This window comes from Anguilla rostrata, chromosome 1 (assembly GCF_018555375.3).
Source record: "Anguilla rostrata isolate EN2019 chromosome 1, ASM1855537v3, whole genome shotgun sequence".
Lineage (NCBI taxonomy): Eukaryota > Metazoa > Chordata > Actinopteri > Anguilliformes > Anguillidae > Anguilla > Anguilla rostrata.
Genome location: NC_057933.1, coordinates 6,901,192 through 6,914,959, shown reverse-complemented (window position 1 = coordinate 6,914,959; position 13,768 = coordinate 6,901,192). Strand labels below are relative to the sequence as shown.

The following is a 13,768-nucleotide window of genomic DNA, read 5'->3' as shown; positions in this document are numbered from 1 at the left end:
CATGCCTTCTTTGGTGCCGCTCCGGTCCGTGTCAGGCCCGGTGTTGGGTGAGCGTTTGGGGTTCTGGCTCAGCTGGTTCTGCCGGGTCCAGTCAAACTTGTCACTGCGGTCCTGAGTGAACCCGCATATCCTCTGGTCCTCGAAGCCGCACACGTAGTCTGGGAGAGAGAGCGTGTCGGGAGTGAAGAACAGAGGAAAGAGTGAAAGAGAAACGTTGAAGGGGGTATTCGAGTAGAGGGAGTAGACAGGAGAGGTAAAAGAACCAGGAATGGCAAGGTGGGAAAGATAATAGCCACCAGACAACCGTCTTCCACCAGGGGGAAAAAAGTGAGGCTCATGAATTTCGAAGAGGTTAACGATTAAAATCGAATTCTTCTGCGCAAACTATGAGAAATGACCTCTGGAGCAGCTCCAGTAGATTGTGTGGTTTTAGGAAGCCGTGGGAGCGATCCAGACTCTGACAGCAATATGATAACACTATTATGGAGCAAATTAAAGTTAATCTTGCCTCTGCCCATTTCAAATTGTTATAAAGATCACAATCAGTCACCGTACTGCAACCATGTATTCAACACGCTCTTCACATCGTCATTTTGCACTTTAAATTATTTAAGGAGTTTTAAGTTCTCCTGAACTGAAGATTGAAAATTAGCAGTAATATAACCAAGCGAGAGAAACGCAGAGGCAAATTAAAATTTGAGAGATGGAAGGAGGGGAGGAGAAGAAAGGGGAGGGGGGTGTACTCACCTGACGGTCTGAGGTAAGTGTAGGCTGTGAATAAGGGGGGGGAGAAAAAGAGAAATGTGATTTTTTTTTTTTGTTTAAAGCAACATGACTATTCTATCGTGTGAGCAGCTCACACGTTCCAATCAGCGTCAGTGACAATCTCACAACTCAGCTAAAGTCAAAAGAACACCTATCCCAGGGGAACACGCCCTCTGGGAGGGGAGATGTTATTCTCAACACTCCACTGGCGGCTGTTACACTCCCGCCATATCACTTCTCATGCGCCGTAATTGGCTGGTTTGCCTGGCCAATCGTACGCAGGCTTCGTGCAGGTTCCAGCAGTCGACCGATGATCACTTTGCGTTAATGCGATTGGAAAATATAGAGCATCACTCTGCTGATGGTGGTCAGGGCTTGGCTTTGTTAGATAATGTGGACCGGTGTTCAGGTGTTAGGTGGGGTGGGGAGTGGGTGGAGAGGGGGGTGTGAACTGTGTGATGGTGGTGGAGTGTGGGTGGAGAGGGGGAGTGTTGACCTGTGTGATGGGGGTGGGGTGTAGGTGGAGAGGGCGGGGTGTGATGCTGTGTGATGGGTGGTGGGCAGTGTTGGGGTAGAAGGGGCGGGTGTTGATGCTGTATGATGGGGAGGGAGGGGCAGTGGCGCCCTTGTTTGGGCGTGTGTCTGAAGGGGGCGGGGTGTCGATGCTGTGTGGTGTGATGGGGAGGGAGGGGCTAGCGGCGCCCATGTTTGGGGCGTGTGTCTGAACGGACGGGGGGGGGCTTCCGGGACTCACGCTCCGAGTACTGGACGACGCGGTAGGCGGCGTCTCCCTGGCCGTACATGGTGACGGGGGTCAGCCACACCTCGTAGGACAGCGGGATGCGCAGGTCGGTCAGCAGGTAGGACAGCAGCTCGCCCTTCTTCGGCTCGCTCGTGGTGATCTGCTTCGACACGACCGTCTGCCTCAGCTGGGGGGACGCCGACATGGACTGGGACACAGAGGGGGTACAGGGAGACGTGAGGCCTTTTAAACTTTCACAGAGCCGAAGGAGAATGTAAACACGTGAAGGCGGCCTCCATTTAGCTCTCTGGATTCGGCCATTTTCAGGCACGACTCTTTTGCCTGCCCTGTATGTATTTCCTGGACTCCCGGATGCATGAAATCCACTCTGACATTGATTGAGAGGATTAGGTCCACCCAAACATTGCTCTAACAGAATACACAGTAAAATGTCCACTGTTAACTCAACTCTAACTGAGTCCAAATGGGATCGTAGGTAATCTTTAAGAGGTGATATAACACTAATTTTTTTACTGTGTAGGTCCACCCTAACATTGACCTGATGGATTAAGGTCCACCCTAATACTGACCTGATGGATTAAGTCCATCCTAGCATTGACTTGATGGATGAAGTCCAACCTAACATTGCTCTGATGGATGAAGTCCACCCTACTTGAACAGGCTGCTTACTTATAACCGTTATAAGCTCAGCTAGATTATCTTATAAAGGGTCATGGAGTAATTTTTCACTTTTCCAAAATTGGCTCAGTAGGGCTTTTTTCCAATTTTTTTGATTCCTCAGAAAATGTCCATTAGGAAGCATTGTGTGACAAACAGGTTCTGAAAAAAATAAAGATTTTTTGCTTGACTGACTGAGTTGAAGAGACACAGAGATGTAAACACAGAAGTACAGAGCTGGGCTCAGAGTCGCTCAGCTGGAATAAGGTCTTAGGAACCTTATTATGGCATTGCATACTGTAGGAAGAATAAGGAGAGAAAAAATAAATGCATTCATCTTATTAATATGAACGACAGCAAGTAAAGACATAAAGATCGCTAAAGCACCAACGAAGAAGAAGGAACTCTAAGTACACACAGACCACAGCAACCCCTAAGAGACCCACCACAGTGCAGAACGTGACGGCGACCGTGCTGCAGAATGAAGTTCACAGCCGTCCGCTCTCTCGCCACTTCACACCTCCGCGTTAGACAGACAGGCCGAGGCGGCCATGTTGACAGATTACAGCGAAGGCCGCAGGGGAGTAATCGGCGCTTTGATTTTCGCGGTCGGCGCGTGGGCCGCTTTAAGGACCTCCGGCGTGCGGGAGGGCTGTGCGTGCGGCTGACCCCTTCTCGTTTCGCGGGGGGGGGGGGGGGGGAAAAAAACACTCTCTCTCTTGTCTCGCCCACGGCAAGGCTGTTCAGGATTATGGCAGCGTGGAGCTGATACATTGTTAACCCGCCCGGTTGGGGGGTCAAACACATTTGTTACGCGTCTAATTAGGAGCCCGTAAAGTCAGTTTTTCAGGCACGGACTTGGGGGGCGGGGGGGGTGAGGGGGGGGCACAGAAAAAACACACACGCCAGCGGAGGTTGGACTTCAGCTCTTCGACTGCCGTCTGTAATTAGCTAACCTTCACGTACGTCCAGCGGCTTTTATCCACTCCGCGCGCTACGCTGAAATTCACATTCAGACACACAGATAACAGACAGGTAGACATCTGCCTACACCAGGGATGTCCAATCCTATCCAGAAAGGGCCGGTGTGGGTGCAGGTTTCAATTTTAGCCCAGCATTCCGACACCTGATTCAACTAATTAACTGATCACGTTCTTCGTCAAGACAACGACTGGTAGAATCACGTTTCTTAGTGCTGGGTTGAAACAAAAACCTGCACCCAACACCAGCCCTTTTCGGATAAGACTGCACACCCCTGGCCTTCACACATTGTACACACATAGACACACCTCAGCCCACACACACAAGTATGCGTGCACACAGACATACACACACACACACACAGGCACACACACGAACACACAAAATCTACACAGATACACACGCACACACACACACGCACATGCACACGGGGGCGATATAGCTCAGGAGGTAAGACCGATTGTCTGGCAGTCGGAGGGTTGCCGGTTCAAACCCCGCCCTGGGCATGTCGAAGTGTCCTTGAGCAAGACACCTAATCCCCAACTGCTAACTGCTCTGGCGAATGAGAGGCATCAATTGTAAAGCGCTTTGGATAAAAGCGCTATATAAATGCAGTCCATTTACCAAACACACAGACACGCACACACACACACACACACACACAACACCTACCCTCACACACACACACACACATACACTACACCTACACACCCACACACACCTACCCACCCATACACACACACACACACAAACGCGCCCCTGTGCTCGTCTGCGTTCGCTGCCGTGCTTGTGTTTTCGGCCGAGGGCCCTGTGGGTGCTCTTCAGCGCATCGCGGCTCGGGAGTGCGCGTTTTGTGTCAATGAATAAATGATGGAGCAAATATCTGGCTGCGTGGGAACAGCGGTGAGGAAGCCGGGGGAACGTGTTCACCGGCGCGTGTGCGAGGCGGCGTGCGTGTGCGAGGCGGCATGCGTGTGCGAGGCGGAGCGCGTGTGCGAGGCGGAGCGCGTGTGCCCATCGACACGAGACTGCGCGCCCCTCCCCGCCCCCTCCTACGCCGGGGCGTCATTAATTTCCCACACACTTCGGGAGCTGCAGCCCCTCCGTACAGAACCGCAGGCAAAATAAGAGCGTGAATCAGAAGGTTTGGCGGCTGGAGGCCAGCTTTGGTCACGCGAGGGACTCCTGGGGGACACGCCCAAAATAAGGGGGTACACCTAGTGCAGAGTAACAGTCCAAGAGATGGAGGCACAGGTCAACACACGCCACAGAGGCCCACATTCTAATGCTATAGACATATCCTCAATAATGGGTGATTGATAAAATAAAGGCCTTTTTTGCCCATTTTCACCAAAGCCTAAAGCTTACTTAGCACACAGCCCAAAGGTCTCACTTTCTACTGCATGATCTGGCAAGCTATTATGTGTATTAACAACTTTCTGCATAAAAAAAAAAAAACATCCTCACATGAATATGAGACTATGCCCTGACATCTCTGTTAACATGGGTTGTGGAAAAGGAGTCAGATGGTGTAGCTTTGTCCAGGAAACAGAGACGGCAACTAAGCCAAGGAAAGTGTTTGTTCTTCCAACTTCTGCTTTTTGGTGTCCTTAAAAACCTGAGGATCATCACGCCAAGTACAGAAAAATGAGAAAGCCCCAGGTTCCTAACGATCGGAGGCTTGGATTCACTCAACATTTGACCTACTAAAAACTGTGCTAGGTCTTCACAAACGCGGTTTGGCAAGATCGTTTTGGCGCTCGCTGTCTTGCTAAAATGTGTTTCTGAAAAGCACTTACACTAACAAAAAAGTAGGAACGTTTATTCATTTCGGGTTATAGCATTGTAACCCACGAGAAGAAAGACCGCACGCTGTCTTTGATTTTCAAACAAATATTTCTTGGAGTAGAACCTGCACGCAGCTCTGTGAGCAGTGGGGGACATTTCCAAACACCTTGTTTCTGTGCGATTACCAGCCTGTATGTGCAATACCTCTTTCTCCGTCTTGTGTTTCAGAGTAGCTAGACAGCGGTTTAAAAGCTCAGGGAGTTATGTGCTGAATTTACTAAATGTTCGGTGAATAGCAAAAAAAAAAAAAGCAATAGCAAAAGGCTCTCTTTCCTCTGCTTCCCCCTTTTTCCACTGAATATCGCAACCCGTTCATACCATCTGTCCTTAGGACATTTTCTTTTGCATGTGTAGAGCACATTGGAACCAATGAAAATACTCTCAGAAAGTGCAAACCCCGCCTTCTGGTCATATTGGCACCAGGCAAGATCAATAGAGCACAGAGAAAATATCTGAATCCAGAACAAATACGTATTTGACCCAGGTCTGGTAGAGTTGCAATGTACAAGAGCCGGTGAAGAGAAGATTCTAATCATGACACAAACTGAACATTTCCCCCACATAATCAAGAGAACAGTTGACTGAGCGGGAAAAGTTTGGTACAGCAGCCAGTCATGCACAAGAGCAACCTCCATTTTATTTCTTTATAAGTGGGAAACAGAAAACAGGGACTGTTATTATTTATTTATTTTTTTTAAATAAATGTAGTGCGTTGTGTATCTTAAACAAGCTGTTCTCCCATACGTGACACATTTTCATCTATTGTTTATGGCCATTTCATAAATCAGCCGTGATCTAAAAAAAGGTTTTCCAATAATACGGGTGGAAAGAAGCATTTCTCTGGGGGTCTCTGAGACCGGGGTGCAGCGGTGCAGAAGGATGGAGAGCAGGATGTGTATCTGTGCATGTTTGCTAGTCGCTGTACGTGCACTGATGCTTATACAGTATGTGCTGGTTTGTGAGTGTGTGCGTATGTGTGTGTGTGTGTGTGTGTGTGTGAGAGTGCGTGTGTGTGTGTGTATGTGTGATTCTGGAGTGTATTGCTTGCCTGCTTGATTCTGATCTGACAATATTTCATCTGCAAGATCCACAAGAGAATCTTCAATATGCACAGTGTGACAAAACAACTCAAACATGCTCTTTATCTATAATCATAAAAACACACCAGAAACGATACTACAATTGCAGTGGCCACCTTTATAATCATCATCACGGCCCCCATTATCATCCTTGTAATCATCATCGCCCCGACCAGCAGCAGAAGCTGGTGGTACATATTTGTTCTTAAAGGAACAAATTTCCCAAGTGTACCCTGAAATGTGTAATTATTACTCTATTTGGGTACTAATAAGTACCGCTTGTGAGCTTAAAAAGCTACATATGTATTACGCATTACTGGCTAGGGGTACATTTTTATGGGCCCACAGAGTGCCACCCCAGTGTAGAGGGTTTCCACCTTTTTTTTTTTAAGTACGTTTTCATACCTTTTTTTTTTCGACGAGCGCACCCTTACCACCGTAACTTCCGCACCTCTCTGTTTCACCCTCCGGCACATACGCGCTCCCCTCTCCATCTCTCCCACCGAGATGGGAGGATAGGGGGCAGGAGAGAGAGGGAGAGTGCCCGCCGGCGGCTCTGTGTTAGCCTAGCCCTGGCACTGGGGGGGGCTATCCATAGCACACCTCTATACATAGGCTTCAGCCCAGGCTCTGCCTCTCCACCTCCGCCTGGCTCACCGTGGCCTCGCTTGTGTGCCCAGCTGGGCGGCGACGCGGGGATGGCGTGAGGTCACCAGGCGTGCTGGGACGGCATGGGGACACCCCCCCCTTCATGCGCGTACCCCCGCAAAGTGGTCGGGGAGTCAGGGCGGATTGACTCACGGCGGCGGGCGTTTCACTTAGAGGCCCCCACCGTGGAACACAGATAGCCGAGGGGGGGTGGGGGGGTGGGGTGGGGGAGGAGCGTCGCGGTAACGGGGGGGGAGGCGGAATGGTCGAGCGGCGGGAGATAATGACACGTTACCGCTGAAGTGACTGGACCGCAGGTCTGTGTGTGTGGGAGGAGCAAGGCAGGGAGGCCTGCAGTGTGATTATATATGACTGTGTGTGTATGTGTGTGAGGGTGTGTGTGTCTGTGTGTGCCTGGTGTGTATGTGTGTGAGTGTGTGTGTCTGTGGGTATGTGTGTGTGCGTGTGTGTGTGCGTGCACATGACTGTACATGCTTGAGAGTGTGCATTTGTATATTTGTGGTGTGCGTGCATATGACTGTATTGCTTGAGTGTGTGTGTGTGTGTAAGCATGTGTTTGAATGTGTAATGCACAAAGGCAGAGCTTGCAGATGTTTGAATATACGCATGGCACATCATGCTGATGGTGGAGGGCGACAGACAGTGAACTCTTATTCTCCACAGGGAATTTTCCTCAAGCCTCGGCTAAATAAAGATCTGTTCGTTTGGCTTTAACACATTTTCACCATGATGCACTTGAATATTCATTTTATGCAGCTAATTCGTATTGATCCTCAACCTCTAAACAGCATCAGTTCAGTCTTTTTTCCAGAATAAGACAAATATCTTTGGAGTGTTCGTGATTTTTTAAACAGACAGGTGATATGCTTCAAACTGAAAAAAGCTGCAATATATTTGAAAATCAATGCGCACTTGTGATTTTTAAAAGGGAATTGATATTGACAGGAGCACTTAGAAAAAGTAAAACAAAAGAAGGAGTGTTATATTAATTATCAATAAAATGTTAAGAAATGTTTGTAAGCACATTTTAATGTCAGTAACATAAGTATCACCACTAGTTACTTCAGAATTCTTCTAAAATCATTTAATTACTGGCTGTATTTAGCAGTACCAATTTAAAAACAAACACAGCTCCCCTATTTTATTTTATTTTATTTGCATTTAAGGTACTATAGGTGGCATTTTCATTGTTCCCACAGGTCTCCCTGTGGAAGCAATGACATTTTAAAGCACAGCAAAGGCCAAAATGTATCTATATAGGCTTAATAATAGCACTGAAGAGACACTCACGATGCTGAGGAAGAACCTTTCACGCCACGTAAACACACAGTACCATTTCAAATACATTTTAGCAAGGCTGATGGAAACAAATTAGCGGTGCAGAAGTAAGAAAGGTGACTGCAGTTTTCAGTTTGTGATATGAAAATGTCTTGATGGCTCTGGCGGACACTTTTGGGCTGTCCTCTCATACAGAAAAGGGCACAGGACCAGGCAAAATGTAAAAACAACCGAAAATTTGGGCCGCAGATTCTTTCTCTGGACTTGCAGAACGCTGCGCTATCGAATGGTTCTTGGAGCCGATAGGGTAAAAAAAGGTAGCACCCCCACTTCACACTAATCTCCTACTTGCTGTATCTCCAAACTACAAAAAAAAGCATTTATCTGTAGTATCCCCACATTATGTCTACAAACCTTTTTTTCCACCCCCCACTGAGAACAAATCTACACGTTGAGGAGTTAAAGCATTACGGAAAAGAGTACAGTTTGTTAATGGCAGAGTCCCAGCCGACTTGTACTTAAGGCTCATAAACAGGGGAAGATTAGCCATTCAGCCTGAAAAAGAAACCTTACTAATCCCTCCCTCCCCACGAATCTTTACGTTCTGTATAATTCATCAAGTTACTTTTTCCTTTTTTTTCTTTTCTTTTCTTTTCTTTTTTAGCTCGCTCACTCCTGGCCAGATCTCTGAATCGCTGATGTCTTTGTTCGAGTGCAAATAAAGGTCCCGTTCGGGTGGTTTTTTTTGTTTTTTTTTTTCCAATTCCTCTCGCGTTCTAGCAGCAGCAGAGTGGGCAGAGCGCACGCAGCAGCCGGGCCGGCAGTAATACACGAGCGCAGGGAACAAACGTTTTTTTTCCAGCGGAAGAGTTCGTTTTAGCCGCGGCAGGCGGAGCGTGTGGAGCAGAAACATCCTAGGGGCCGGCCCGCTCCTGAACGATACCTGCAAACACCGACGTCTGGCTCGCTCTCAATTCCCTTCTCATCGCAGGGGGAGGAAGAAACGCTTTGTGTTTTTTTTTTTTTCTTCTTCTTTTTTCTTGTTGACGTGTTAAAAAATAATGGATACAGAAATATTCCAAAAACGTCAAGCGCAAAACAGGCCGCTGTAGAAACACGGTGATGTAGCCAGTTGCATTCTACAATAAAATTGGAAAGCGCCCTGTTCATTTCAAAGGACATCCTCAAGGTAATATCAACTAGAACTGACTTGGCCAACAGAAAAAAAAAATGTAGATACGAGGAAGTGTTAGAAAAAAAACAGTCCACAGTAGAGCTTCATTTTCAAAGCAAATGTTTGATGTACACAGATGTGTGATGTTGCACGCACAGATGTTTGATGTCATGCACACATATGTGTGATGACATGCACGCATATGTGTGATGTCACGCACACAGATGTACAACAGGGAATTCTGCAGGTCGAATACAAATCTGATGCATATCTGACCTGCAGAGAAAAAGGACATTTGAGTGGAGCACTGGTGGAAGCATAGATAAAAAACCAAATGAGGAAAACTAAGTAACCAGGCACGGCATGGACAGATAAAAGCTGTCACGTACCATTTAATTTTGCAACTGCCATTTAACAACGGTTTGATAGGAACGCATTACAGCACGGAGCTGAGAACTAGTACAACCCAGCGAGCTCCTGATATGGTTTCCACTGCACTCCAACGAATAGTTATAATTGGAATCATAATTGGTATTTTCTATTTTTAAAATAGCATTACATTAGAACGATAAAATATGATTTGTTATTACTTTCCTTAAAACAATTAAATCATTTAGCATGTTTTTCTAAAATAAAAAAACTACTGATGATAAAATTAACAAAATATTACATTAATTATTTTTGTTAAATGCTTGTTTAATGAGATAACAAGAATGCTGTAGGAGTGTTTACACGGCTGCGTTCGAATTAGAGACCGAGAGTTTTGATAAGTCAAGGAGAAGAGAGAACAGCTGGTCTAACCACACACTATGCTGCAGGTTCTCCTGTGATCAATTAAAGCAGAGTGGGGGAAGGTGGCAGAGGGAGAAACGGAGGGAGGGAGAGAGAGAGAGAGGGACAGACGGAGCGGGAGACAGAAGGGAGAACGGGGCGCTCACAGAACCTTGTTAATGCAGAACAAGCCGCGATCGATCGGCTGTCCGCTCCCTACACGGCCAGCCTTTTCCCCCGGCCCAAATTATGAGAGCGCACGTTTATTTATTTCACTTATTCCACTCGCGCAAACAGTCAATAACAGGGATGGAGAAAGTGTGTGCTGTGTGAGAGCGAGAGATGAGAGAGCGACTTGGGACGGAGAGAGAGGGAGAGAGAGAGAGTGAGAGAGAGAGATGAAGGGAGACAGCGACTGGAGAGAGAGAGAGAGAGAGAGAGAGAGGGAGACTGAATCCACAGATGCTAGGTATACCCCAAGGAGAGCAGGAGAGGGGGAGAAGAAGAGAGAAACACACAGTGAACGCAAAATATATACGGAGAAGGAAACTGGAGGAAAGGAGAGGAAAAAAAAGATTCTATCCATTACATAAATATGTTGTTTTTTTTCAAGGTGCGCATATTTGCGTCTGTGTGCGTGTGTTCTGTAAGTGTGCGTGTGTATCTGTGTGTGAGACAGAAAGAGAGAGAGAGAGAGAGAGGCTCTGTAGGCCTAGCCAATCAGGAACAGGTTGGAAATGAGGCTGGTGCGTGTCAGACGCTTTGTCTTCGTCAGAGAGATGCCCCGCCCGGATGTGTCAGTTGTTGTGTTCATATCTCCCACCTGGCAGTTAATCCAGTAGCCGACAATCCGGTCCACCGCGGTCGGCTCCTTCTGCGTCCACTGCAGGTTGTAGGAGTAGTTGTTGTCCTTTTGGACGCGTATGGGGTTGGGCGTATCGTAGTAGAACTCCGGGTTGTAAGGCCGAGCTGCAGTAAAAAAAGAAGGGGAGAGAGAGAGAGAGAGAGAGTGGCTAGTCGGTCGAAAGTAATTAGATCTACCGATAAAGCTGGGTTTGTGGTTTTGTGCATTATAAACTGGGACTTCATTAATGCGGCCTTCTCTCCTGTGAAGGAACGCAAGGCCCAGGCTCAGCACATACATTCTGAAAGCCAAATTTATCTTTTTTTTTTTTTTAACTCTCCCATGTGACAGATCTCAAGAGAAACAGGACCACAGCAGACCTGTGTGTCAAATACATATTTATTTTGGATTCAAATGCTTTTCTATGCTTTACTGATCTTGTCTGGTGTATTGGAACCAATGAAATACTCTCAAAAAATGCAAACCCCGCCTTCTGGTCATATCGGCAGGCTCAGTTACACCAGGCAAGATCAACAGAGCACAGAAAAGTACTTGAATCCCAAACAAATACGTATTTGACCCAGGTCTGGACCACAGGTCTGCTGGAAAAGTACATTGAGACAGCATATACAGCTCACTTCCTGGATCAAAATTAATATGCGTACGATGTCAGCACAGCAAATATTTAAAAAGCTGCAAAGCATGCGATGTGCGGCCCATAACCCGCCTGAATGTTCCAGCGGTGACGACAGGCCAGACTGATAGGCTCGTATAAACGGCCTGTTCTCTGTATTATTTTAAGCATATTCATTCAAACAGAAGCCCCGGCAGAAGGCTTTCTGAATGAAATCAATAAGAAAGGAGAACGTTCGGCGGAGCACGCCCAGGAAAGGCTCATCAGTCAGCAGAGGCAACGCAGGTCTGGGTGCTGTTTTTTTTTGTTTTTTTAAATCTGCTCTGCTTATTTTCCAAGTCCAAGCTAAAGCAAAAAATAAAATAAGCGCGAGTTATTTCAGAAACACGCTGATTTTACAAGCAAAACGTTCGGCCGTAAAAAACATTACACGTTCATAATGAAATTATGGGTGCAGATACGCTTAAGCATATTTTCATATATCTGAATTTGTCCCCATACGTGTAAGAAGGTGCATGCACAGTATTACAATTCTCTGGAAAGGGAAGCATCGGCTGACAGAAATATGCCTCATTAAGAGAGCACGCTAAACTCAAAGCACCCAGAGGAGGACTTAATGAGCGCTTTATAATATGAATCACTTGTGAATATACAGCCGACCAAATTTATCTCACAGCATATCCTGTTATGACAGGTCAGACTTTTTTTTTTGGTGTTTCTTTGTTTCAACGCCACTAAGAGAGTACTCAACGCTATATTCTGAGCACAAGGTTTCAAAACAACTTTTAACTTGCCATTTCAACCCCCCCCCCCCCCCCCCCCCTCAAAAAATAGCTGTACTCTGGTTGGCACCTATGTGACAAGAGTGCCTCGAACACGAGACAGTGTGGTCAAACTCACTCTAGTAAAAATATTTGAAGCCGGAACAGATGCTATCATACCTGCTGCAGACCTGCTGCTGAAATTTCACAAATCAGCTGGAAGGTTTTTTTTGCCACGCTGTCAGAAATAAAGGTACAGAGGAGGTAGATTTTCCTTCTTTAACAAATACATTTCCCAAATGTTCTATTTTGGGTAGCAATAAGTAACTTTCACAAGCAAAAAAAAAGGTACAAATAAAATGTGTACTGCTGGCTAGGGGTACAATTTTATATACCTGTTGGGTACCAGCCCAGTGACAAGCGTTTGTATCTTTTTAGGCTCTTTCATGTACCTTTTTTTCAGGGAGTCCAGGGTCCAGTGGGCTGGGGCTGGGAGTTGGGGTCGGGGGGGGTGCTGGAGAGGTGGGGCTGGGGCATTGAGGGCGGGCGCTGGGGCAGGGCGGGGCATTGAGGGGCAGGGCTGGGCAGGGCGGGGCGGGGCGGGGCTTACCGGACACGTTAAAGATGCAGGAGGAGCTCCCCACGCCGTTGTTGATGCTGCACTCGTAGGTGCCGTTGTTGCCGGGACGCAGGTTCTCGATGCGCAGCTGCGGCGGGTCCTGCGTGCCGAGCGCCTCGGGGCGCAGCGCCCGCCCGTTCACCAGCCAGGACACGCGGGCCACGCGCTGCGGGTTCGACTTCAGCACCGCGCAGCGCAGCGTCACCGGCAGGTTGCTCGGCGACCGCACGTCCAGCGACGGCGGGTCCACGATGGGGGCGTCTGTGACAGAGACAGACTCACGAAATCAGGGGCAGGACCGCAGAACATGGCAGGATTTCACTGATCGGTGATCAACTGGTTAATTTCAGCAGATGATTACACTTAGCATAAGTAGCAGCACAACTTCATTAATCCCAAAAAGTGGGCACATTTATTTACAGTACATTACAGGCATTGAGCAGACTCTCTTATCCAGAGCGTCTTACATGGCATTTACATTGCATCCATGTATACAGCTGGATATATACTGAAGACATGCAGGTTAAGTACCTTGCTCAAGAATACAATGGCAGTGTCCTACCCAGGAATCAAACCTGTGACCTTCAGATTACAAGACCAACTCCTTGCCCATTATACTATACTTCCCTATACTTCCGCCAGCACGGAAGGCAACACTATCAACATACGTCAAAGGCCAGACAAGCATAAGTCAAAAGTAATACATACAGTACACTGACATACACAAACATGTCTACCTCCTTCCTCCTACAGGTCAAATTAGACACCAGACATTAGCCATTAGACAGTCTGGTCAGGCAGACAATCAAAGGTCACCGCAACCTCGAGTTTTGGTCTGATTTGGGAAATTGATTTTTGCCTGAAAACAAAACCCGAGCAGACCCTGGCAGCTCTCCTGGGACGAGAGCGAGCACAGCTGCTAGCT

At 47.3% G+C, this 13,768-nt stretch overlaps 1 protein-coding gene across 1 annotated transcript in view; it reads right to left on the bottom strand.

Moving 5' to 3' along the window:
* The window catches only part of LOC135239039 (MAM domain-containing glycosylphosphatidylinositol anchor protein 1), a 170,551-nt gene that overhangs the window by 39,713 nt on the left and 117,070 nt on the right, over nucleotides 1-13,768 (bottom strand). Inside the window, exons 10-14 of the mRNA XM_064307432.1 lie at nucleotides 12,835-13,104; nucleotides 10,809-10,954; nucleotides 1,520-1,715; nucleotides 748-771; nucleotides 6-158 (exon numbers count right to left, since the gene is read on the bottom strand). Of these exons, the coding sequence (XP_064163502.1) occupies nucleotides 6-158; nucleotides 748-771; nucleotides 1,520-1,715; nucleotides 10,809-10,954; nucleotides 12,835-13,104 (789 nt within the window). The remainder of the gene's footprint in view (nucleotides 1-5; nucleotides 159-747; nucleotides 772-1,519; nucleotides 1,716-10,808; nucleotides 10,955-12,834; nucleotides 13,105-13,768) is intronic.